Raw genomic sequence first — 27920 nt, 5'->3', positions numbered from 1 at the left:
TGGTATGGGCAGGCGCTGCTGGGTGGTGTAGAACTAGAAACATGGTTTTTGTAGATTAAAGCTAGACTTTGAAATGAAAACAGACAAGCAAAAAAACTACAGACAAAAAAAAATAATTCTTTTCCGTAGATTACGCAATTCTTGAGACCATTGCCATCCCCTATTTCTGTTAGCTGCCTGCAAAGGCCTGACTGACACTCCTTGCAAAATTGGATAATTAGTGTCACAAGAAAACTTCTGAGCCTCAGCGTTCTTGTGTTGTCATCTTCTCTGTTTTATCAAGTGACACATATTAGAAGACACATGACCAGCATCGAGCTTTCAAAGCATTTCCTGGGCCCAACTGTGCTCATTCAAGCATTATAAATGAAGCTTCTATTATATTTTTTTCAACTTAACCATTTTATGTTAATATTCTTAACAATCTATCATGGTAACTCCAACTAGGAGACATGGAAGACTGTGTAGAACATAGTCAGAGGGTAGGATGTGTGATGCTTTTAAAATGTAGTTGCTAATGTAAGAATACATTGGAGCTCCGTGGTTAAGGAATACACACAGATACATGAAGAAGCTGTCTCTTGAGACGTCTGCTGCTAAGGCTAAGCTTCATGTCAATGCTGGGGGACATGACCTCAGAGGAGTGATCAATATGTGACTATATGCTTTACACAGGAGGCTCACTTACACAGGACACACATAGAAATGGCAGTGGTTACCTAGGATACCCCTGTACAATGTTTAAAATGTCATAGTGCACTGCTATTAAAACACAAGACACCTTAGGAAAAATTCTACACATGTAGCAGTTATTAGATGCTCTGAAAAGCTGCATAACCAAGACAATGGCAATCAAAATGATATTTTATCCAAATAGCATCCTCTGGTGCTGGTTTTGCCTAATGCCTATATTGCTGTGACTGTACATTATCTGTCACCATTTCATGTTCTACTGTCATTATCTCAAAATTACAGCTTATTCGAAACCGATGGAAGTAACAACACTATCATCTTGTCAGGGCTGAAAACTTAATAGTTTTCACTTTCACAATTCTCTTTCTCCGTTCAATTCAGTGACCAACTAGTAATAACAGAATCAAAGACTACATTAGACATGCAGGCAGGGACCAGCGATTCCTTGTAAAAGGCACATAAATCCTAAACTTAAATGGCAGCTAAGTGGTTTCCTTGGTTCTGGCCACAGATTCAAGGTTTTCATTCTCAACTTTCATTTTTGAAATTATTTTTGCTGACTCCACTCCACATACATGAAATGGGGACAAAATAATCAGAGGCGAAACACTAAATGACAGCTATTTTAGATCTTTCAAAATTCACTCACAAGGCAACATTAATATTAATCTTTTTGCATGTCTGGAGCTTTAAAAATTAATGTTATTTGTCCTTGGATTCATTTTCATTTTGTACGAGTGTGTTCCTATCAGTGAGCTAAGACTGAATTTAACCTTGTAGTTGTTTTTTTTTTTATTAAGCTTGTAACTATGCAGAAATATTTCACAAACCCTTCCACCAAAGAAGGGGCTCTTGGCATAAGTATGGAGTCTGCTATTGTCTCAAACTGAGATGCAGAAGGGAACTGACTGGTGTTGTGCAATTCTGCATGGGTGCTTACATTTGCAGGCAGGTATTAAAGCTAATTATAATAGGACACTGTTTAGGAACAAGGCAGTTGTTAGGAGAAATCATCCCCAGACCCATTGTCAAGTCAAAGGCCAAGTGGATGAAGGCTCTCCCCACCCAGGTGTCCCTCCACTTACTTTCTTTTGAAGAGCACAGTGGAAGATGAAAATGAACAGTCCCTGGAAAGTATTAAAGGTGGTGAAGAGATAGGCCATCACAATAGTCTCCTCATTAACAAAAAGCAACCCAAAGGACCAGGTTAGGCCCAGGAGACACAGAAGGGCAAACGCGCCAAGCACCCAAGACCTGAAAAAATAAAGTGGATTTTGTTTTTAACAGGTTTAGTGAGGGGAGCAACATTTATCTCATTTAGTAACGACTCAGTAGTAGAGGTTGACTTGCTCTACGTTCACTCAAATTCAACAGCATTTTGGCTTTAACCTTCCACTGATTAAGAAAGAACAGCATTTAGTACTGCAGCCTCCAGTGGGGACAGCAACAGCGGGTATGTCTTTTTCTCGCTCCAGAATGAACAGGCATCGAAACTATAGTCCAATGCAAGATGGAGAACATCCCCAGTGGCTTTGTCTTCCATGTGAGTTTTAGTGAAGGAAATTAGGGAGTCCTTACTTAGTTTACTCCTATATTTTTATTCCTGTGGTGTACGCACGACATTAGATAATGTGACACACACAGAAAGGTTAAATGGCAGATAAACACGGAGAGCCTAAACTTGAGACTCTAATAAACTAGACTGAGGTGAGTCTACGGAATTACAATGAGAGTATGAAGAAACCTAGCTGAAATGAGTTAAAGAAACAAAACAAAACAAAACAACACGAGAAAAAAAACTTCAAAATAATAAAATATTCTGGCAGAGATTTCATCATGAAAAGCTTAAGGAGAAAAAAACCGCAGAAAACAGGGCAGAATGAGAAGGGTTTAGAGTCATTGCATTCCATGTCTAACTAATGATCTTACTTGATAAATGGCTTATTATCTTCATAGCTAGAAAGCATTATAAGCAGAAAAGAGAAACAAAATTATTAGACAGAATCAAAATAGAAAGTAATAAGAAATCATTTATATATTTTATAAATTAGTCAAAATTAAGAAAGTCAAAATGCAGAGGCAAGCAATTAAAAAATAAAGGCATATTATAGTTTAAGGGTGCTACAGCAAATTAGATACTCCAAAATAACTATAAAAATTAAGAGCAATTCATGATACTGGCGGATTTGCAAAAAATAGAAGTCATGCTATAAGTTTGTCAATGCAGGGTTCTGCCTTACCCAGGTAAGTCCGTATTATAGTAGCCATCACAAACACGGTAATTACTGGTGTAGGTGAGAAGACAGAGGAGGAAAGGGAAGAAAAGAGAGAGACGCTAGCGATTAGCTCTCTCTCTTACCATGCAACATGCAATGAAGCTGGTGCTAACCTACTTAAGACATCTAATCCCAAACGACAACACCCTTAAATAATCTGCCATTTTAACATCAAAAATAGTAGTTTCCCAATCCTGGCATATCCAACCTTAAACACCTCCTTGAGTTCTACAGTAAGACTCACATTTTAAAAAATAACCCTGAAAAGTGCTTCCATAGCTGATTTAATGAATCAACAGCTATCAATTTTTGGGTTAATTAGATAGCATTTTCACTAATAGAATATTGCAGATTTTATTCAACGCTGAGATAAAGTAAACACTTATTTAATTAGCATGAAAACAACAGATAATCTTCGAGATAACAATAGTAATAGAGTAAGTTCTCTTAGGAAAACAGGATTAGGAGGAGAAACTGCTCAGAATGCTTAAATCAAAAAGTCATTTAACAAAACAAACTTAATATAATCATATCAGCCATGCAAACAGGACCATCATTGGGAACTGCATTTTAAATTCAAATGAAACCACTACAGTGCTCTGAAATTTCCGTGAAGCCACAGAAACAATTTCTCCACTCTAGATCAAGTCAGAAATTATCTACTATTTGACCAATGCCCGCAACATGGTAATGGAAATTCAACCTTGATCAGTAAAATTTCACTCAGATTCCCTTCTATAACTGCCAGAAGGCAAAGGCGCCTGTGTTCCCTGTGGAGAGTATCTTTTACTGAGCTCGTCAAGTATAACAGTTCAAATATAAAATACTTACTTAATGTTTTCCAACCTGCTAGAATCTGGTTTCAAAGTGTTTGAATGCTTCACCATTTTGCACAGCGTGATCACCAGGAAAATAATATTTAGCTGTTTTAATGAATAAAGAAAGAGTGAGATCGCTATGAACAACGAACAAAATACAGTTTGCAAATTTAGTTAATGAGTTCGCCCAGTTCAGTACCCACAACATATGGACACTGTATACAGCGAGTCAATTTTCATTTATGAATACAGCGATGGGTTCTGTCTGTGTGGAAAACACCCTGGCTATTATGATCGATCTAACAGATCATTTGACATGGAATTGCAAGCTCATTAAGCCAGTATCATGTGGTAATGATTAAATTAATCAAAAGAAAACTAAATTAGTTTCTTTAGCTAAATGTAGTCCAAGGCCCGAAAGCCACCTAACAAGGACCCTGAAAAGAACTCTGAAAAGCACATTTGCATCAAGAACCTGGAGGGGAAAGAATTCCTGTGTTTCAGGAAACCTGGCTGACAGCCTACCTCTGAATGGTTCCCAACTAAACCAGAGGAATGATGCTTGCATGGTCTACATCTAAGGTAACTGGGAGGAGCCAATTAGATAAAATGCATGAAACAGTTCAAACTAATAAGAAGGTAACGTTTTTACTGTCTGCGCACTTCCTATCTAATGTAAAAAGCCATTCGCCCTGTCTTCCCTTGTTTACACTGCAAAGAAACTTGGCCAATCCCAACAGAATGAGTCCTCCTGAGTATTCAGCTGTGTGAGGACTTTAGGGACAACCAGGAACTTGATGTGGAAGTGCTGGGCTCCCTAGAGGTCAGATGGGCAGACAAAGAAGAAAGTGGGGAGAGGCAAGGGCTGGTAAATTCCGCAGTGTCCAGCCCCAGGCTGATAGCTGGAGGGGAGCACTCCCCTGTTTATGCCCTAAATCTAGAGCTAAGATAGACTACCCCGTACTCTTCTCATGACATTTCATTCCTTCATTTGCAAATCCGTCTGCTCATGGTGCTTAATCTGGTCCTTGTGGAAGATGCAGGAAGCACACATTGTATGAGGAAGGGTGGTCTGATTCTGGTGAGATCATCACCCAGTCCCAATGACACACAAGCAAATGACCCCACACGAATTCATTATTCCTTCTGATTTTATAATCATGAAACACGATGCAGGTCAACACATTAAAATTCTCCAGATGTCCCTATTAACAAGTTTGGGAACAAGGCAAGTACTTTAAACTGTGTATTGTTTTTTGTATGATGCACTTAATTATTTCTCTTAGATGTATAATTTCTTCCTTGAAGGGATAAAATGAGGTTAATGGGTATAACCTACACATATTGACAGATGGTTGACCTTTTCATGCTAGGTACTTAAGGGCAAAACAGATACTTGTTTTACTTAACTTCTCTGAATAGTTCTCAGACAGAAGATGAAACCACAGGAACATTCCTTGCTTTATTTTTACGGGATTATTCCAGCTGGTTTATAGACATGCCTTGATACACAGAGATGGGCCACATCACACATTTCACCCAACAGATATTATATTGACTGGCCTGTGCTATGCAAGAATGTGTTTACCACACTATGGAGACCTGAGACACAGACTTTGCCTCTGAGAAATTAGAATTCTCTGTGGCAATGGGGGTAAACACTGATGGCCTTTTAAAGAATCATGGTAAAGAATATTTGCAATACTTTTCAAATAGGCAAAAATCCACAGTGTCATCAGTTTTCTATTTTATGCATGAGTAGTCACATTAAAGGATGGTTGGGAGGCAGAGAGCCCCAGTGAGTCCAGGCTCTCTGCATCTGTATTAGTTGGGGTAGGAGCTTCTGAAAGACACTCTGTATGTCAATACACTAAATACAGCAATCCAAAATCAAGGTAAATGAAGGAATGGCCTCCAACTCTCGGGAGAGATGGCCTTCTTCACAGAGGTAGATAACATCTTTCAACCACCTACTTTTGAATGCTCTGAAGGTAGAATATTCATTCATTTTATTTATTTACTTAATTTTTGAAACAGGTCTGACTATGTAACTCTGGCTGGCCTAGATTTCACTATTTAGGCTATATAGACCAGACTGCCCTTGAACTCACAGAGATCTGTTTGCCTTTTCCTCGCAAGTGCTGGGATTAAAGACACATGCACCACAGCTATCTTAATTTAGAGTGTTTTAAGAAAACTCAAAAGATAATTACCTTATAGATATATACAATACACTCCTTGAGAAATTATAAATGAAAAATATGATGCAAAAATGGGGCAGTAGGACCCAAACCCAGACACAAGAGAGCAGGGTCAGTAAAATCTGTGGTCCAGAACTTCCACATTATCATAGATCTGCTCTGTCTGTTTTGAACTAACAAAGTTAAGTGATTTCATTTACTCTAACTTTTTACTTTCCCTATTTCATTCTTAGTGTCTCCTACACTTTGAAAAACTAAAGCAATCACGACAATCAGACATTCCCCTACTTCTCACTGGAAGGCAGACAGAGAGACGGGAAGGGTGAACACACTTCCACCACACGGTCCATGGTGCTGTCACTTGTCCTGTCTGATTAGAACACGCCACATCCCCACACAAATACTACTAAATACCAATGAGTTTGAACGTAAGGGGATGCGCCAACAGGTTATGTACCAATGGGTAAGGAGAAGCGCTAGGCTACTTATATACGTAAAGTATTGTCGAACGTTAGTGACTCATATAAAGCAGCAAATTTAGATTATTAAATAGAACAGTGTTGGGTATGTATATCAGTGCAGCAGCCTAAATGCACCGGATGATAACTTACTTGGAGGGGGATTCATTCACGAATTACTCTGTTCTATGGGCTTATATGTGCCTGTGGGGTGGGCACAAGTCTAACCATACAGATACTTAGTTATTTCTTCATAGAACTTCAACTAAAAGTTGGGAGCAGAGCCAGAAGGGGGGGAGGGGTAAACCAAATTCTACCCAGTAAATAAATGACTGAATCACAACTGTGTGAATGATCATTTAAGCAATCCTTCGCTAATCTACGGGCACCACAGAGTGAAGCATCTCCTACGTTGCTAGGCATGACCATAGAAAAGCTTTTTTCAAAAGGGAAAAGTTCCCTGGGATTGGGGGACAGCACGGCTTGCTCTCTGATCATCAGCTCGCTTCACTGAGTCACATCTGTCTAGGCTTAGCGGCTTTAAATTCATTCCACAGTTTGCAGGGCTGACATGGATATGATAGCACAGAGGCCAGAAGCAGCTCTCTGCAACAACCTGGCTGAACTGCACATGTTCCAACCCTTTTTGTCCTCCCTAGAGCTTTGGCTACCTGGCAAACGCCAAGTCTAAAGCCGCACGGGTGTCTCCGGATCTTTGCCGTTAGTCAAGCAGAAACTGATTTCCCCTGGACGAGCAGCCAGAGAGGTGTTCTCTGAAGAAGACTTCTAAGTGAGCATGTGGGCTGAACTCTTGCTGAACTAAATTAATTATTAATGATGCAGATGGAGCTGTCCAAATGATAAGAACAGCTCCTGACGTGTCATGATCCAAGCCTTCATTAAACCATTTCAGGCATACTAATGGTTTCCCCTGCTCATTACGAACTGGTACTTTTCTCATGGATATAATAACTGCAGTGCCTGTAGGCAAGACATTCTATAGAAGGGCATTAAATAGGAAGTTTTAGCTCCCGCAGCCTCTTACTTTTCTTCGCAGAATATATTACAAAGGAGTAACTATTTAATACTATTAAGTCAGAATGGTTTCAACTCAGTCATAATTCAAGATGCATTTTCTTGGAATAGCAAGAAGTGTTTTTGCTATAAGGGTATTCCTTACAGGGACAGTATATAATATAATTTCTATTGTTCAGATTCATCTCAGAATTAGGTTTTAAATGTCTTGTATCAGTACAGAATCTACTTACGTCAATGTGTTTTTAACGTACGTATGCTGTACAACCTTATTTCTCAATTTAGGTTAGATACTGTATTTCAAGATACTGCTTTGCATTCTGAGCTGGAATGGTGAGAGGGCATCTCAAGGAGCTATGTATGCAGTTATTACCTGCTGGTTTCTTGTTTGTTTTTAAGGTTGGGAACAATGTGACCTAGAGCCCTCCATAGTTCAGTTTGAAGGCAGAGCATAAAGGATGGACAGAGACTGATAAATAGTGGACTCTCATTATAAACGGGTGATGTACCAAAATATCCTTTCCCCATTCCTTACTGAGTACACATTAACTTGTCTTTCAAACAAAAATTTTTGTTAATGTATTAGTGCTAACCTTCAGAGATAAAATTCTTATTCAACAGGAGTAAACATGTGACAGTTTTATGCCCCACGTATCCCTAATGCAGCCTTTGCATTTAATTTCAAGGTACAGATGTTTTTGTTTTAGGGGGCTCTGTGGAAGTCATGTCTTTGAGGATACAGTAATTCTACGTGGCAGGTATTAGTCATTTCGTTCTAGAATACACTGAGGGTGTGATCACATACACTCAGGGGGACAGAACTGGGAACATGGCCTAGTGAAAAAAATCACACGATGAGAGACACCATCATCTCAGGAACACTGACTGTGTTTCACACAGGCATTCGCCTCAAGTCTCAATTAGCTTTATTAAAGTAGCTCTTGTGATACAGCTCTGTAGTAAGAATTAAAATACCCACATTATTTTTAGGTGTTTTGGGTTTTGTTCAGCAACAATATTTTTTATTAATTCTATGAGATTGATGTTAGGTGTCCTTCTCAATGTCGCTGTCTTATGTGTGTAGAGAGGGCTGCACACCAAACAGGAAGGACAGCCACTGGCCTGCGTCTGTCTCCCTGGATGTAGCAGGGGTCTCACTGCCTCCCCATTCCTGGGGTTAGAGAATCTCCTGACCACACTGGGATTCCTTTCTCCCATGGCTACACGTCTTCACGACTGCACAGCAAGTGCCTTACTGACTGAACTGTGTGAGCTTTTCTTTCTGAGTGTTATGAAATACTAGATAACATTAAAACACCCTGAAAACTTTCTTTAGGGAAAAAAATTAGCAAAAGAATAAATAGCAATAAGGTATTTAAAATAGCAACAGCTAGTGGGTTTAAGGACATTAATTCTGTATAGACAGTATTTAAACTTGTCATACTCATTTCTATATGCATTGTATGGTAACTTGGTCCAGACATTAATTTTGCATAGACAGTATTTAAACTTGCCATACTCATTTCTATCTGCATTGTACGGTAATTTGGTTCAGGTTTTAAATTAGAAACTCCTGATATTACATTTCCAATGAGAATATAGATACTATAAGGGTTATCAAAAATGCCTTAATGTTACTACACTACTGTTGACTTAAACAGAATTCATTCAAAAATACTTTTTACTAATTTATTAAAAGTATATTAAGTCTTCAAAAGGAATCCTGATTTCTAGTGAATTTAAAGTTCATCCAGTATCCTTTTTATTAATCTAATCTTTATAAAGATTTATGATCTAAAAGAGTTTAAGGTATGGGCAGACACTTAAAATGCCAAATTAATATAAGACTGAAAAGAAAAATAAAGAAATGTTCATTTGCCTTTCTAAAACAGTCCAACAATTCTTAAAATGGCAGATGAGTGGTTTTCTGCATGTTATTAACTTATATGTTTGTTTATTTATTGACTAATTGTTATTATTGTGCTGTTTCAGCGCACTGACTCAGAAATAGCATGGGGTATTTTTCAGAGAGGTGGTTTTTCAGGCATAGTCAGTGTACGACTTTCAATAATGATAACCTTCTAAATATGCTACACAATATTGTCCTGTTAGTAGACATGTTTACACACCTCTGCCTGCATAATTAGTAGTGAAGGGGCATATCTTTGTTTGAGTACCACTGTTACCGTAGCAGCTCAAAAGACCATGAAAGAAAAGTCTGCTTACCAGAATAATGAAGGTAACAGGCCCAATGAAACTCCATATGAAATAGTTATCAACGTGAAGCCAGCAACTATTTGGGAAAGAGAGCAAATGCATTAAGTAGCTTTCCTGGATCTGTACATTAACCAGAGAAACAAAACCACAGAAAATCAGCCAAGAAACCATCCCTCCATGTGCCTTTGAAAATTCATTAATCGTAGGCAAGAAGAGTTATAGCAATGTTGTGTTGGCTTTGAGCCAACAAAGTTAAAGCAATTCATTGACTTCAACCCTCAGCAGGGCTCACTTCAGGCACAGCAATGGATAGAAGTTTTCACAGGAAAAGCTGGGAGTCCTACCCCAGCCCTGAAGCCCTGGGACCTCCAGCTTCATCAGAAATTATCAAAAACAATACTCCACATTGCTTCCTCATTCTAAAGTTCTATATGTAATCTTCGAAATTTGTCTTTCCCCTTGCTCAGAATTAGATTGCTTAATAGTATTTAAAGAAAATATTTTGGAATGGACAAATAGTAGGGGAAAAAGAAAAGCACACAACTTCTGCAGCATTAAAGTATATGATGCATATATCCAGTAAGACATATTTTAGCTAGCGGCTCATATTTCATATAATACAGAATATCCTCATTGAATTTCTCTCATTTTCTTTTCTTTTTTCTTTTTCATCATCTACAAAGTCATGGGTTTCTTGACTATAAATAAATCTTATTTACTAATTTTATCGGATGAAAAAAAATGAACAGTTGGAGGTCAATGAAATCATTAGAGAAGAGCTATGTTTTCATTCTGCCACTCTGCAAATATCTGTATTTTCTTATGAACAAGAGAGAGTGACTTTTTTGAATCCTCTCAATGTTCCTCGTAAAGCGCGGTCCAGAGCATCTGGGTTGGAATGTGGTTCTCCGTAACGGTACAGGAGCGGCAGCGGCAGTACAGCCAGGAGGCACCGGCTTAAGTCAGGCACATGAAGTCCAGAGACTTTTTACTTAATACCTTTCTGAAGGCAAAAAGTTATTTACTTTTTCAATTTGTTCCAGGTCAATCTTTTGTGATAAAAAGAAAGTCCATAATTTAGCATCTGCCTCACCAGAGAACAAATCCTCTGAACCCAGAAAATTACAGAAGACCTGATTGTGATGTGTGCATGCCATGCCCACTCTCTCCCTAGTAAAGCTTTCAGATGTTATTTTAGTCTGTCAGGGACCCTCACTGACAGCTAGCAGGCTTCAAAAATTATTCACTTGAATAACACTCAGGTCACTTGCGATTACTTACACCTTTTGTGTCCCATAGCTCTTATAGTCAATAGCAGCTGAAACACCAACCACCGTGGCTGGGAACAAGTACCCCGCGACATAGTAATATTTCTTCCTTGAATATTCGCTCTCGAACACTTCAACTAACATTAAGTAGAGCTGTACACCTTCTAGGCACATCCAAGAAAAGGCCGCCAGAAAGAAAAAGTGCAAGAGGCCTGCAAATACAGGGCACGCGATCTGTGAAGGAAAAGAGAAAGACATGAAAGATACCCGTGGGTACAAACCTGGCACCGCTCAACCGTGAAACAGTCAATGGCAGACTCACTGGTGGTGTTTAAAGACCGCGACATCAACATTACACACACACACACACACACACACACACACACACTAAAGGCCTGGTAACGCATCAAAGGCACGATGCTTGAAAAACACACCACCAAGTATGACAGACTTCCTCACGAAGACATGACTATTCCAATGACATCAAGTATCAAGTAGGAGGACAGGCACTTCTCAAACTCCCCATGATGTCCTCTAACACCGCCCTTCCCAAGGCTGCTGAACCACCTTATGCGGACACCTTATGTGTAGCCATAGCAGAGTTTTAAAAGTTTGCTTTAATGGCAGATACTCTAATTGAACTATGCCCTGTGTCTGACACTGCAGCCTTGTGATGACGAATACATTGCTTTAAGTGTCAACCAAAACACCTGTATAAGCAACGTATGAATTCGGAAAGTGCCGACTTTTTACTACGGTGTTCCCTGCAGTCTCCTATTGTGTAACAAGTCAGAAAAATGCACTTGTGCTCTATCTAATACATGAAGTGAGCACATTCACAATAACATTACTGAGTGAGCTGTCTTATAATTTGTCAAAATTTAGCCTTCACGATGACCACCAAACAACAAGGCCAAACAAGTAACATCAGCATCACACATGCACTCACGGATGGCAGACCTGAGGTCCACCAACTCAACAGGTGCTTACCGAATATTTTGTCTTATCAATGCCTATTAGAAAAATAAATTCAGCAATAAAAAGGTTGATACAAAGGTTCTTGTGGATAGTATTGCGGTCACTCTGTAAGCCTCGGAAGAAACAGAAGGTGAAGATGCAGATGGCCAGGCAGACGAGGGAGACAACGATGCCCACCCAGGTGATGACTTGAAGCAGCAGCTCGTGAACTCCATCTTTATACTGGGAAACAGAAAGCGAGAAGTCTGTCAGCATCCCACATTACAGGGAGGAAAGCAACTTCCGCCCCAAGTCTCTAATGAGGAATACGCATGTGCTCAAGTGGGGGGCTCGTAGACAGATGAGTTGACTATGTAATGGAGTTATAGACTGTCTTGTTGGATTCACTACTTAAAACAATTTAACGAAGAGGGAGATCTTATATAGAAAATGATGCAAGAGGCCACATCTTTAAAAATAACTATTGAAACAATTACCTTTAAAAAATGTAGACAGACCATTTACATGAAATGAAGACTAATTATGGTGAAAATAATTGCTGTTTTAATGATTGTGCATCTAAGACATAATCCAACTTTTAAGCTTCCCTTTGCTCTTTGGATTTCAACATACTTACACAGTAAGAGATAAACAACACCGACAAGCCTGATGGACACAAGACCTTTGTACTGTACTTTTCTTGGGATGAGCAGGTCTAGAGATGAAACCAGAGGCTCTCTCGGGCTAGGCAAACACTCCACAATCGAGCCACATCCCTGGCCCCACACTATGTGCTGAGTATCTACTATCTCTCTCTTTAACAAGGGGAAGAATTATGTAGGCATGTTCTAGTAGCTTTTCTGATTTCTGAAAGTCTGCAGTTCTATGTAATGGGCCAGCCGCTAAAGCAACGTTGTGAAAAGCGGCTCCACAATTCAGTACAGAAACAGCACCCTGCACCCAGGAGCCTCTGTTGTGCTCTTGAACTCCACTGCTCTGTCTTTAACACCCTCCGCTGCCTCTGAAAAAAACAAAAACAGTTCCCGACAAAGATGGCCGGGAACTTAGCACAAGTTTTTAAAGTGATAAAGGGCCAAGACTCTGAGCATCCACGGACAGGGTAGAAACAGTTAGAAACCTGCCTTACTTTGTTTGCTTTTTAGTTACGATAAGCATCCCAAGATGGACTATTACACAAGCCGTTTTGAATCTCTGTGGTCTTTCCCTGCGACTAATTAGAAGTGCAAATACTCACTGAAATTTCCCTGTGGGCCATGAGAATAGCGAAATTGGTGAGGTGGCTGCAGGCGCACGTTGTGCGAGTTTTATTAGTGTCAACCAGCTTGCAGCCCTGGGTAGACCAATAACCCATCATGGTTCGCTCTGAGTAGTTCCAGAAGGAGCAGTTTGCATTGAAATAATTGTCAGGCTGGGAAATAAAATGACAAGATAAAATTAGGATTTTACACTCAAAGATGGCAATAGCAATTGTCTAATATGTGTAAAAGGTAATTTAGATTAAACTTTGCATGTTTCGGACTATAAAGTTTTTCATCAGCAAAACTGTGGACTATGTTATACACGGCACACATCTAGCTTAAAGGGGGCTTTATTGTCCGAAACACTCTTAACATGTACTCTAAATTACCAGAGATCCGTTTCACACAATTACAATCTCTATCTTATGATTTTACCTACTGATGGGTACATTAGAATCTTTTCTCCCTTTTCTGATAAGATTCAGGTTGTGAATTTTTTTTTCTGAGAAAGTCATGTAGGGACCCAGTGTCTTTAAAAAAAAAACTATCTTGTTAACTCTGTTTTTGTGGGACTCACAAGAGTGGCAATGAGGATGTCTCTGACTCTTTTGCCTGCTCAAGGGAATACCCTTTCATCCCCTCACCCAGCCTTGATGTGAGGGTTTGTGCCTAGTCTTACTGTTCGTAACTTGTCATGCCCTGTTTGGCCGATATCCCCAGAAGGTCTGATATTTTCCGAAGAGGAATAGAGAAGTGGATACAGGGAGGAGGGGCTGGGAGGAGAGAAAGTCAGGGAGGGAAAACTGTGGTTGGAATGTATTGAAAAAAAAAAGAAAAAAAGAAAAAAAACCCTATTTTCAATTTTGGGTCCTTTTTATGGTTACTTGTAAGTGACACAACAGATACATCTGAAACACAGTTGGCACCATATGGCTTTTAAGAGCAAATCAAATAAAGGAAATATGACATAGGCTCTATGACCACACAACCTATTCCTGTCTGTCCTGAACACTTGGATCGCCAATCACTCACGCTACGCTACTGTAACAGCCCATCTTCCAACGGAACTGTCCCTTCAGCATCAGCCTCTGCAGTGAGGCTCCACAGACAAGGCGGGCCTCCTCAATTCTGACAAAAGTTAAGTCAAATGATTAATTTGTGTACGTATTGTTTGTGTGTACGTGTGTGCCTGCATTCGTGTATGTGTGCGTATGTGTGTGTGTGCACAGATGTATGTATGTAAATGCGTCAACATAACTAATTAAAAAATAATGATTAGCCATACCAAAACAGAGATGTAAGAGTTAATATTCAGCTATCCTACTGCTAAGGTAAGAGTTAATTTTCATCCAAAAAAACAAATTAGAGTCATTTACATTTTCTTGTTGATGACTGAATTAGCTTTCATTAAGAATACACTTAAGTTCTAATAATCACTGAACCAGGCTCATTTAATTTTATGTTCACAGACTTAAATAAACTTGTGTCTCTGACCTAGTCCAACATTTAAAATTCAAATCGAAAGGTCTTCTCCCTCCACCCACCCTCCCACCCTCCCAGCCTAACTCTCCTTCCCCCTCTACTCCGCATGTCAGCCCGGCTTTCCATTCTCTGAGCGCTGAAGCCTTCTGTGGCTTCACTAGCAAGCACTAGCTTACATCAATGTGAGGCAGGGTGAAGAGCACAGGATCTGTCAAGTACACACGGCTGGACTCCTTGTTGATGGAGACGGAAATGACGTGGGAGTTCACTGCGATGGTGCTGTTCCGACCCATGAAGTCCGCACCCAGCTTTATGGTAGCATTCTCAGTACTCAGGAACTGTCCCAGACTCCGGTAAATGATGAACACCAGCTTTGCCAACCCTAGGAAGGGAAGCAAGAGTATGGTACTCACAGCAAACCACTCAGGATGAGAAGGCACGTGGCCAAAGCAAGAATAAAATGGGAAAATTAGATGGAATCTTTAGATATTGATTAAGCAAGGCATTATTTCAAGTGCTGAGCCATTTTTATTGTATTGAGGGCAAATTTTTCAGGGTAGAACCGGTTCAACTCAACAGTTTAAAAAAGGTGGGGGCGGGGGGGGGGGCGTAAGGTGGAAAGGGAAGAGAGGAAAGGGAAAAGCATAGCCGGGTGTTTCTTCTCACCATTCCTGCTGTTCTGTTTGACAGTGTTTGCAGAGAGCTGGATGGTGCTGCCGGCCCCCTTGATGCCCAGAGGGAATTTAAAGTCTTGGACCTGCCCTTCGGTGCTGAGCACATCAACTTCCAGAACTGAATGACACAGAGGGAAAAAAGGGGGGAGGAGTTCTTTAAACTACAGATAAACAAAAGAGGATATCAAAGGAATCCATAGGCTTCTTTTTTCTACTTGCAGCACTTTATTCATTTGGCTTTTTTACATTAAGTGACCATCCCTTAGTGAAAAGTGAGCACAAATCTGAGTGCCACAAATACATCCATTTCCAGGTATTAGAGACTTTCATAGAACTGTGTGTGTCAAGCTTGCAGTTATATTTTTTTCTAGTTTCTAGTTTCTACAAACAGTGAGAGCAGTAAAGAATATTAATGAGAAACGGTCAACAGATGGGATTTCACTCCTTTTTTTTTTTTTTGACACAAACATAAGAGTCATACCCCTGCACTCTCATCACTCAGACTAGTTTTTCAGTTTTGTTTTGCTGTGAATAAGAGAACACGAACATTCAGAGATTCTTGTAGTAATTCGACCTCATCAAACCACTCAACTGCAAGTTTGCAATGGCGCTTGGGAAACTCTTGGACCCCCATCAGGGCAGGAACAGGGCATTGCTCTAATTGACTCACGTTGGAAAACATCAAGCAGCTGCTAAGTAGATGGCCTCCCTGCTTATAACAGACTCTTTGTATGTGCAGCAAGGGATCCAAGGTGGAAACACGACTAACTGAAGTGTTTCTCCAGAGACAACTCCCAGCAGAAAGGCCCAGAGTGGCACTACAAAGTAGCGAGTGTCGGCAGACATAAGAATCATGAGTTCAAAGTCATCCTCAGCTACAGAGACTCCCAAGCCAACCTGGCTACACCAGACCCAGCCAATGAAACACAATAAAGCTGGCCTCCACATATAATTATCTCCTCACACTGAATGGTACTAAAATTACTAATTATTCATCTGAAAAAGCAAATTCAAAATCCGAGTTCATGCAAATTTAAATGTTCCAGACACACATGTAAGAATGAGCTAATTTCATCTATGTTATATTTACTTTGTAGTGTAAAAAATGTGTTCATAAAAAAGAAAAGCTGCCATGAACTTTCTAAAGAAATGGGCTGATGACTACACATGACTACTGATTTTAGAAGAAATAAAGTAATGGATACAGGATAATCAACTTTATAAATACATCACCCAGTAAACACTGCAACAGAGAATAGAAACATTTGAGGAAAATTAAACCTGATTGAAAGAAACTTCTTTCAAAACCTCAATGGTTTCTGACCTCAGTGTATCAACTCATAGTTTAATATACACTTAATATAATATAAATTTGTTTTCTCTTCAGAAAATAGGATATCAAAATGTTCTAACTATTCCACAAGCTTCTCAGTGATTAAAAGAAGAAAAAATCCTTAGTAAAATATGCTCTTTAAATACAACAGCCTAAAGAAACCAAAAAGCCTACGTAGCTAGTATATTAGGACACTAACAAAACTCATCTGATTTTAAAAACTGCATATTATTGGAAGAAAAAGCAGTACATTTCAACTTGTTCAGTGAAGAAGAAAAAAAGAAACGTTACAAAACAGTAAGAATAAGGGACGCACTCCCTGAGCAAGCAGTTTTCCTGTCAGACTGATCACTTTGTCTACTCAAATGTCCAGGGTGAGGAAAACACTCTTTAAAGAAAAGGGACACTTACTGGTGTGTTTTATTTATCACAATCTTACAGTGCTATGGCAACAATTCAAAAAAACAAACAAAGGAAATGGAGACTGTAAGGGTATAACAACTCATTATTCACAGTAACCATAATTAAGAAATAGACCATTATGTAATGCTCATTAATTTGAAAGCTCTAGTGCTTCTTAAAATAGCAATCTATAAGTGAAGTTTAATTCTAATAAAAATACGAACAAGACCTTATGAGAGCATGGGACTTGAAAAATTGATTTTAAAATTCATATGCATGAGACATACACAAAGGCAGCCAAGGAAATTCCTCAAGGAGAAATATTGAAAGGCTCAGAAGCTACTAGCATCACTGAAAACAAAGCAATACTAAACAAAGGCAGGAAATACTAGACCCTACTAACATGCTGACACTTGTAGAACCTTGACGGATGAGAGACATGAGAAGAGAGCACAGTACAGACAGAACTGGTTTATTCATAGGAAAAGGCCAGGTTAATTGTTCTAAGACAACACACAATAAAATGTAGACTTTAGAAAGACTACAGTCAAATACAAAACCACAAAGATGAATAACTTACAAGTTTACAAAGTTATATAGCGTGGGACCATCGTAAATCAAAGCAGAGGTCTTTTTTTTTTTAAGTAGAAGCCAAAAGTAAAACTTCCTAGGTATCAAAAACTCCAACCCTAAAACTAAAGACTAATTAATTAATTGTACATCATAATTATGTAAAATAATAGGAAAGGAACAGAATATTTCTTAAACTATGTAATTCTCAACAAATTAGTGGTCATAACACATACAGAGAATACAAAGAAATAGAAAAATAGGGAAATGCTAACAATAACATATTCACAAATAAAAATAAAACAGACAAATTAAAGTAATACAATGTGCTTCAAAACATCATGAAAGCTACAAACTATGTAAAATAAAATTGTTAGCCTGTGGTGGTGCAGTGTATTTACCAATGAGACCAGAAATTGGAAAAATCAGGCAGAGGAAAAACTGGAAAATATTTGGTAAAATGGATTAATATAGTATGTCCCTTAAAAACTTCCTTGTAAGATACATGCCTAGAAACTTTGAACAATAAGACCCACAAAATTTTTGGTCTACCTTTCCTCACCCAAAAGTGGGAAGCCACTGAAATGCCATTTAGGATAAACTGTGGTGTATTCCTAGATCAGACAAATGAACTAGAGGTGCATATCTCATTAGATATACTCATTAACATACTAGATGTGAGGGGAAATTATCTAATGGCATTTACAGTGTGAAATCATTAATGCCATAAATATAAGTAATGTACCCACGTGTAACCTGCTAAGTGAAAATAATTGAGTCTAAGAGTTTGAGGTCATCTTGGACAAACCATCTCCAAAAAGACCCCAGAATAAAGGTAAAAATGTATATGACAGTTAAAAATAAACGAAGGTGATAATTATTTCCTACTTGATCTTGTCTATCACGGACAATGCCCAGCATCAACTTTACTACCAACATAATGTTGGTCACTATGGCACACGACTTAGTCAACGGATAGCTCAAAGCACATGCACTTTGTTCACTAGAGAGCCATCCAGAGTCTCACTCCAAACAGCTTTTTCCCCTCTCACGGGCTGCAAGTAAAGATGCAGGAGAGCATCTGGGGAAAATGTTGATGGGGGACAGGGGACCTGCCAAGTTCTAGGCCAGTCTGAGCTCCAGGGCGAAGACAATACAGAATGGACTTTAACAGATCCAAGCCCAGCCTGCCGTCCACACAGCATGATGAATGAATAACCTCTCTTCTTGTAAACCATAGTCTGACTTTTTTTCCAGCTATAATGCATCTAAGTCTAAAGTGATAGGGAGGTGGTGGGGTGGGGGGATGGGGGTTATACTGCCTACTGAGGTCATTCTGAAAATGCATTCACAAGAAGTAAAAGTGTATACATGCTATCTCCCGAACACATTTTCTTTATGGTAATCGTAATTTTTTCTATCTTTTGAAAAGTATATTGAAGATTTCACTTTAGTAATGACAGGACACGATGATTTGCTGTAAAGTCATACAATGTTGAAAAGTGTGAGCAAGATAAGATTGGGCAGATGATGCTACAACTAGGTACCAGAAACTTTCAAAGTCAAAATTAGCAACTTTTGCTATTCCCAAGACAAGAAAAAAAAAAGTCACTTACTGAGAGAAACATTTAGTGTATATATTTCTGGCCTAAGACATACACTAAGCACATATAAAGAATCCTTACTACTCATCAAACAGAAAACAACTGAACTGGAGAAAAATAAATTTAACAGATACTTTACAAAAAGATGAGTGAACAGGTCATAAACACATACGAAGAATTCATCAATTAAGTGCTACTTACTGGGCGTATCACTTAGGAGGTTGAGGCTGAAGGATAGAGTTTAAGAATCCATGGGCTGAACAAGGGGACCAAGTCTCCACCATACTCAACCCAAAAAGTAAACACGTGTTACTAAGTAATCATAGAAATGCAAAAGAAACCCACGTGACATACCAATATAAACTACTGAGACAGCCAAAAATAAAGACACTGAGTAACAAAAAGATGGAGACAGTGAACTCTCACTCACTGCTGTTAGAGAAAAAGTGGAAATAAGAGCCACTAAGTGGTAACAACTCTAAGAATCAGAAACATGAAGGGATACAGAGAATTAGGAGTACACCACTAAAATGGAACGATACTGAGCCACAAGACTGAACTACAGATAAACAGTCTGGACAGGGAGTTTCAAAATTAACTCAACATAAAAGAAGCAAGATCAAATAAGAATCCAAGTCAAAGTCAGGAGCCAACCACAGTGACAGGAAGCAGGTAGGAGGAGACTGCCTTTTGAAGATAAAAATATAGCCTATGCTGATGATTACATGAGGAACGTTTGTTCAAAATTCATGAGACTCACATTCAAAATAGACAACTCTGAATAAAAATTAGATCTCAAAGTTGACTGCAGATGCTGTCCCCATACAATTACACTGCTTTTATGGGATCATATATCATTTGAGTACATCACATTATGAAGTTAAAACTAATTGCTAAGAAGAAAACAAGTTGTTATAATAACTGAAGATACAGCAAACCCTTTAAGTTTAGATAAGAGTTCAAAAGAATAAGGAAATAGTGTGTTTAAAGACAAGTTCTAGGAAAAGCAGAATGTTTTCTTTGTGATTAAAATAGCACTTACTCCTTTTGTTTTGCAAAAAAAATTGACTAAAAGTTAGAAATAAAAAAAATACTTTAAAATGTTTAAAGTGACTTCCATGCTGGTAATACTGGGGTAGCAAGTATAAGAACACAATAAATTCCAAGCATGGGTTAGTAATACCAGTAAGATATATACACTGTGTCGTAAATGAATATCCATGACACCTTTAAGTGTAAAACTTTAATAGAAAGAACAATCTTTCCACACACAGAAAGATGTATTAAGAAAATGATAATTCGCAGACATTTAATTTTCAGCTTCTCTTGAATTGGGACAAAAAAAATTATCGGGGATATAGAAATGGGTTTGCATCCCTAGCTCCATGTAAACGCGGGGTAGTGGTGCATTCTGTCATCCTAGAAAGGTGTAGCCAGTAGGTCCCAACACCATCTGGGAAACCGAAACATGCTGTATAGGTATTAAAGATTTAAAGGTTCACAGAATTTAACATGGCCCTTCAAATTTTCTTGAACATTTTAAGTTGAGGGGGGAAATTAGGTTTTTTTTTAAAATCAACATTAGAAACTTTGGGAAACAAATTAAAGTTACAAAATGCAATAGATCTTTCTAAGATGCATTCACTCAGAGGATGGGGTTCACACTACTTCTGTGCTTAGGGGTATGCCACTGGACACAGCTGAGGTGCATTCCATGTGTAGGAATCTGGAGACTGCTATTTGCTCAGGAACTGGCCTCAGATAGTAAAAGGTTTATAAAATGATGGAATGGGGTTCCATTCGTTCTTATTACAACTAAACTATGTGAAAACATTTTTAAAAGAACCGGATACCTAGGATTATGGTGGACGTAACCTTTTGACTTCATTTACACCTTGAAGTTACTGAGTGATTTATAATTTCTGTGCCTCAGAACAAATTACTTGTATTTCACTTCATTTGTTTAAAACTTTTATGCCATTGTTTCCTCGTTCCTCAGCTGTTAACATGATAGATGGCCATGGTTTGGCAGGAGGACATGGCCATGGGAGCCCTGCTGGAGAACTTCATCTACACTGCTCTAACGACATGAGCACGCATGGCTTTCTGTGGAGGAATAGGAGGTCTATGTTCTTTGCAGGGGTGTTTTCTTTGTTACTTATAATCGGGAACCTTTGTCTCAGTAAGATACATAGTAAACTTCACCTGAGGATTGCCAGATGAAGTATTCAACCTCACCAAGTAAGCGTCAACTCTAAGATGGAAAAATTTAAACATCGAATTTTGCTCTCCGGTCAAATATTGTCAACAACAGATGTCTGACCCTCACTGGCAGTATTTTAACTCCTAGTTTATCCTCCAAAAGGATTGATATCCATCTGACCACCTAGAAACAAGGCTATTTTATGCTATATGTCCTTCACTGACAGTATCTTTCAGTGGGAGGAGGGAGGGAGAGTCTTCCACAGGCGGCTCTGAACTTCAGCCTGGATATCCTGGCTCCACTTGCCCGGGGACACAGAACGCACCCTACTCTTGGTTTACATGGTGCCAGCGACTACACCCAGGGCTTCCTGAGTGCTAGATGAGAATCTCACCACCGAGTTCCATCCCCAACTGTTTGCTTGTGAGTCTCACTCTAACTCTATAGCTCAGAGTGGCCTTGAACTCAAAGCAATCCTCCTGCCTCAGTTGACACTGCAGGTATGAACCACTAATTCCCAGCTATGGAACATCTCATTTACCTGAAGGAAGTTGTGTTTAATGTAAACTGTCCACTTGAGTTTTACTAGCTAAAATGTGTGACTGGAAGAGCACATGGAGTGATTTAAATTCGTCAGGAATGTTATAAAAACGGAAAAGCATTTGCCACACTCTCACGCGAAGCACATTCATTACTCGGGCAACCAATATTCTAGAATTTAAGTGCTCTCATTTTTTCTTTTAATGATTTTTATTGAAAAAGTCACACACATACTCATAAAAACAACTTTTATACGGTATAGGCAGATTTCAGCTTAAACATTAATTTTATTAAATATGATCAATAATTTCTTTTCCTGAAAGGTGTGAAAAAAAAACTCAGCAAAAGAGAAGTCTAGTGCTGGGAGATGATAGATTCAGAATGTAGACTTTACTCTCTTTAACATCTATCTTTGAATTTAAATGTAGCCACAGATAACACTCACCAATATTTTCTGTGGGCATGGAAACCCTGGTTGGTTCCAAGAGATTGTCTGCCAGGACAAACGCTCCCTCTTCCAATGTATCCAGTAACATCGTGGCTGTGTGCGCTTGCTCAGAAGAATTCATGTGCTTCCAGGAATCCAATGCTTCATGTCTCAGAAGGTTGTCCACTGTGTCAACAATTGCCTGCATCCGTTAGAAAACAACCATTAGTCTTGACTACTAGAGCACAGGGCTGGTCGGTCGTTGACTAGTGACAACTGTGATGTTTACCTGACAGGGTTAATTTACTTTTCTTTCATGACTCGGGCAACCGTGAGTATGGACAACTGCTTCAAAACAGCACTCACTGGACATTAGTGAACAGCTGCTTGACTTTAGATAGTTTGCAAGAACTCTGGTGTGTTTCCCATTTCCCTAAGCACACTGCAATGGTTGAAGGGGCCGTGGGACCCTCAGCAGCAGCTCCAAGGACTGTCTTACATGTGTGGTCACTCCCAATTTCTACATTCGCCACATTTGTAATGTCACAAGGCAAATGTAAGACTAGAAAACACAGATGATTCTCGAGGTCAGTGTCTATGAGAAATTTTAGTCATAGTGTATTCTTGAACCCAAACGCAAATAAGTCAAACTTCTTTACAGACGTTGTCTATTTATTACCGCTCGGGGGTAAGGGTAGCTTTAAAGTTTGTAAGTTATCTGTCTACATCTCCGCCCCTTCACATTACCTACACAGCGAAAAGACACGGGTCTATAGACACCAACGGCTAAGGACCGGGTCTGCATTTAAAGGGCTGATGAAAACAGGCAAAACACTGAAAGGCTATGCGGACGGTCTAAGGGAAATAGAGATACGGAAGCGTTGCAACCAAGCTGCATGTATTCCTAAGTGTGGGCTTAACTTCTCCCCCAGGCAGAGCAGCATTTAATAACAATGTAACCCAGCAGGCTGAGGCAGTGGAGGCAAGCTGGGATGCTCACGTGTGGTGCACTTGGGCTGCAGCGGGCTGTGCCGTGGACAGCTAGAATCACTACGCACACTCCCTGCTCCACATGCCCATGCATCATGTGCCGTTGGGCCTAGACACACATTGTTCTGACCTACTGGTAACTGCTGAGGAGAAAGGGAACTCCGTGTAGGAAAAACAACAATGGACTGCTCTGTGCTGACATGAGCAAGGGGAAAAGTTGTCTGAGGCTATTGTCAGGATGAGACTGATTACTTAACCCATCTTAATACCCTCCTTCCGTCTGCCTTGTGAGCCAGCGCCACCTCCCTGGCAGGTGGAAGGTACTTTCTAGTGGCGTTGAAGGCTTTTTTTCCCCTTTCTAATGGGAGACGGGATAGTGTAGAATGCTCACACGGATACTTCTTCAGCCAGTAACGAGAGTGGAACAGAAATTGGTCTGCCGAGGCCAGATTCATTAGTCACCAAGATGTACAGACTGGAGCCTCTAATCTAAGTTACCAACGAATCCTCTGTAGGTGAGCAGAAACTCACTTCATTTGCATAGAGTGAGTTGCTTCTGATCTGTAATCTAAGGTGGCTTATTAGTCTTGTCTGAACAGAGAAACTCATTTGAAACACGCTGAAGATGACACTGATAAGAAATTAAGGTCATATTGAGACGTACCATGTGTACACATTCCTCCTGATGGCACATTTACATTAATTTGAAATGTTCCCTATTTATTAGCCTTTGTGCTTTTTTAGGTGGGATCAAGATAATCATTAGCCTAGTCATATTCCTGAAGCGGTCTTTTCTTGTCAAAGTCTGCTCTTGGCTCACTGAGGTATGTCTTGTGCAAGACACTTATCACTGGATTCCACGAACATTAGTATCTTAAGGGAAACGTCACCATCTGAGTGTGAATTATTTCATAGATCTTTATTGGTTGCATCCTTAATCAGATTCGTATGGGTCCTTAAAACCTTACTACCTGAAAACTGACTTCCCTTTGCCTTTTCTTGTAAAGGGCTTGGGTCCGACACTGTCATTTGCTAACCAGTGAGATGGTGTTCTTTGTGTCCATCTCTGGCCTTGCCGACCAAGTTAATGAGGTCTTGGCTCCTGAGTAACCTCCATTACAAAACTAGAGAAGTCCTATGGTTGTTCCCCCCACCCTGTGACTTTGCCCTTTGAGGTTACATTTGCCAGCCTAAGGGCTAAATCCGTCTCCCCAACAGCAAGGGACTTCTAACCTCCGGAGCAAACTAAGTACGATAGAATTAATTTGGCTTACTTGCATGAAGTACCTCAGTGCTGCCTGCCGTTTCGGTGTACTAGGAAGAAACATTGGCCACAGGACAGAAGTGTCTCTCTGCTCCTATGAGCCCAAAAAGATCTCCCACCTATCCTATACTTGAGTCACTATCACAGTAACTCATATTTTATGTCTGCACACCCGTACTCAGCACCCTACATCCAGAAGCAAATTCCCAAAGGGCCAGGACAGAGCCTGATCTATTGAGCAGTACACCCCAGAGATCGGAAGCAGTGACTTTCACATGCACATATATTATGCCCGTACAGTCTTTGATATGATAAACTGCCAAGAATATATCATAGCTGTTTCAGGTCATTGAATCCACAGAGAGGACAAGGGAAACAAAAGGGAATACTATGTGCTTTCTTCCAATTCACAGGATAGTCATTGAAATCATCGCTTTTTTTTTTTTTTTGGATAAACGGGAAAACAGCAAAAATAAAAAGATAAGTGAAATATCACTGGCTTATTCTGAGAAACGCCAACATTTGTACAGCTGATATGGGGCACATTATATAATTATCAAAGACTGAAAATTCTGAGTCATGCAGCAAGATGGCATAAGCGTGGCAGGCAGCCGAAGACGGGAGAAAGCAGGGGGACAGCACAGGAAAGATACCTTAAGGTAAGCCCTGCATGTCTTCTCTCGTTTTTGGAGCTTTTAAGTAAAAGAAAAGAAAATCAGAGGTTAGATTTTATCTGTTGAAAAAAAAACGAGGAAAGAAGAAATCCTCAAAAACTAAGTTGGTGTTCCTGAATTAGAGTTGACTAGCTACAGATAGATCTCTGGGCAATTCCATTCAAGGTCAAGGCTGTCTACAGTTTTCAGCTCTATCTTGTTAAGTGTCTTTTTTTTTTTAAGAGAAAAAGAAAAAATTTATACGTACATATCATTGTTAAAAATAATAGTCCACTTATCTGTGACTAATTCTGGACTTGAACATGAGACTATTTGAACATGGATGTATCATAAACACAACTCGGCACCTAGTACTGAGACTTAGCGGTGTGATCAGCACTCTCCTGAAAACAGATACAAACTTCTCCCCAAAGCTGCCACCGTGTGTCACAACTTTGTTTCAAACACGGAGAGCTGCATGTTTTCACACAATTCTGTCAACATGAGCTGTATAACGTCACTCGAGCTACAAATGCTAATGCGGGAGTACTGACCACATCCAGATGGATCAACTAGATGTGTCACAGCCCGTGTCAGTGAGAACTTTTGGGGAAGGAGAACATTGCTCCTTTCTCAGCTATTCTTCCTGACAGATGGACGGACTGGGAAGTTAGGTCTCCAAGTGTTGCAGGGCGGAGAGCCGCCACACACACAGACCCACGTCCTTCAGCTGCAGGGGCCCTACCTTGTTATAACTCCGCCCTGCGGAGTCCTTCTCACTGGGTTTCAGCTCCTGCAGCTGAGCATCCAGGATGTCCACCAACTGCTCCATCAGTCTCACTGAGGAGCTCACATCCCCTGCAAACACAGGCCCCTTGGTGTGCTTCGCCAGTTCATTGGCTAGACTTGCAGCATTTTCTCCACTTCTGATCTGAAAGGACAATTTGTATTATCTCAGTAAAACTCTCTTCCTGTCTGTGGCTTTGAGTTCTCTTTAAACCCCTCCATTGTGGTGGTGGTGGGGGGGGGGGATTGCAAATATGTCAAAGTCTGCAACTCATTGAGACCAGTAACTTTCTCTTCATCTTAGAAGATTAAAGGCTTTTAGATCCTTAACACGCGAAAAGAAATACTCAACCAGACACCAAAAAGAAACAAAAGGAAAGAGGGGAGACATCCTTTAAGTTTTGTTTTGCAGTTGGCTCTCCTCTTGCTATAACCACTTTATTGTTATTTTCAAGTTTTTAATTGATTCCAGTGATGCTGATTTTACATCAGACAACAGATAATTCTTGGTGATAGAATTATCACCTAATATCTGTATTTCAAAATAGGTAGATGGAGGGAAAAAATAAAAGGGTACTACATTACAATGTGAAAATCCAGGGAGTGATTTTTAGGCCTTTTCAAGAGTCAGTTTTATGTTGAAACTGTATGTGATACAAACATCTGTTTGCATTCTGTGGGTTCAGCTGCAAATTTAATGAATCTTGATTTATTGGGCCAATACACTATTTGTCTTATGAACATCAAAAGAACCAGAACAAACTAAATGTGAATGAAATTAAACAAGTATGCGTTTGTCAAACAGCTTAACACAGAACACAGCATACCCCCCAAACAAATTTAACATTCAATGACTAGTTTACAGACAAAACTATGCTTTAAACGGGAAAAAAAGGCCCCAAAACAAAAAAAGTTTATGTTGAACAAAGAACCACAGAGCCTAGTGTAACATAGAAAACTAAATAATTTATGTCAGAACTTCAAGCCTTCAATCAACATATCACATCAAAACATTCTAACCCACCTTCTGAGCCAGCTGATTCACCCAGTGAGAGGTGCAGTTGCTAAGATCGGGGCCCTTAGGGTTCCATGTTCCTGTGGAAGCCATGCAGAGATACGAGGCCGTTCCTGCAACAGATGCCGGAAGCAAGAGTAAAACTGAAGCCATTTGTTTTTTCAGCAAGCTATTGGGAAATTGGCTACAATGATCCTAGGCTGTCTGTTAAATTTTGAATAAATGCTAATAGAAGTAGTCGGTTAATACTACAAAAAAGTAGCATGCAATGCAAAACATTATAGACAGTAAGCATAAAGTCAGCATAGAAACATGAGACACTTAGAGCAAAAAAGCCAAAAGGCCCTTGATGTTCTTGGGACTCAAAGTGATGATTATAATGAGAAAGACAGCTGTAGGGGAGCCTTGCTAGAGGACTGGGGGAAAAGGCTCAGTTTTGACAGGTAATGTGAGAGGTGAATCTGTGCCTGATCTTGGGTGATTTTGGTAGCCTTTTTTGTTGTTTTGTTTTGTTTTCCAAGACAAAATAGCCCTAGCTGTCCTGGAACTCATAGCCCTAGCTGTCCTGGAACTTGCTCTTGTAGACCAGGTTGGCCTTGAACTCACAGAGATTCACTTGCTTCTACCTCTCAAGTGCTGGAATTAAAGGCATGCACCACCACAGCCAGGCTGACTTTGGTAGTTTAAAATAAGTTGTGTAAAGAAACTGTGTATGTAATGTAACAAACTAAAGAGATTGGCTATTGTAAATTTCTGCCTCTAATGAAACTGCTTCAGTGTCATTCAGAAGCTACT

General features: G+C 39.6%; 1 protein-coding gene across 4 annotated transcripts in view; it reads right to left on the bottom strand.

The window, feature by feature from the left end:
* Positions 1 to 27920, bottom strand: part of Adgrl2 (adhesion G protein-coupled receptor L2) — a 616339-nt gene that overhangs the window by 8797 nt on the left and 579622 nt on the right. For all 4 annotated transcript variants that reach the window (XM_040751610.1, XM_040751611.1, XM_040751609.1 and 1 more), the window contains 14 exons: positions 27135 to 27238; positions 26070 to 26255; positions 25325 to 25363; positions 22436 to 22619; positions 15331 to 15456; positions 14841 to 15046; positions 13179 to 13352; positions 11957 to 12166; positions 10980 to 11200; positions 9708 to 9774; positions 3801 to 3892; positions 2934 to 2978; positions 2623 to 2649; positions 1779 to 1947 (listed from right to left, as the gene is read on the bottom strand). In XM_040751610.1, the coding sequence (XP_040607544.1) occupies positions 1779 to 1947; positions 2623 to 2649; positions 2934 to 2978; positions 3801 to 3892; positions 9708 to 9774; positions 10980 to 11200; positions 11957 to 12166; positions 13179 to 13352; positions 14841 to 15046; positions 15331 to 15456; positions 22436 to 22619; positions 25325 to 25363; positions 26070 to 26255; positions 27135 to 27238 (1850 nt within the window). The remainder of the gene's footprint in view (positions 1 to 1778; positions 1948 to 2622; positions 2650 to 2933; positions 2979 to 3800; positions 3893 to 9707; positions 9775 to 10979; positions 11201 to 11956; positions 12167 to 13178; positions 13353 to 14840; positions 15047 to 15330; positions 15457 to 22435; positions 22620 to 25324; positions 25364 to 26069; positions 26256 to 27134; positions 27239 to 27920) is intronic.

Source organism: Mesocricetus auratus, unplaced genomic scaffold, assembly GCF_017639785.1.
Source record: "Mesocricetus auratus isolate SY011 unplaced genomic scaffold, BCM_Maur_2.0 Super-Scaffold_100009, whole genome shotgun sequence".
NCBI lineage: Eukaryota > Metazoa > Chordata > Mammalia > Rodentia > Cricetidae > Mesocricetus > Mesocricetus auratus.
This window is presented reverse-complemented; position numbering and strand designations above follow the sequence as displayed.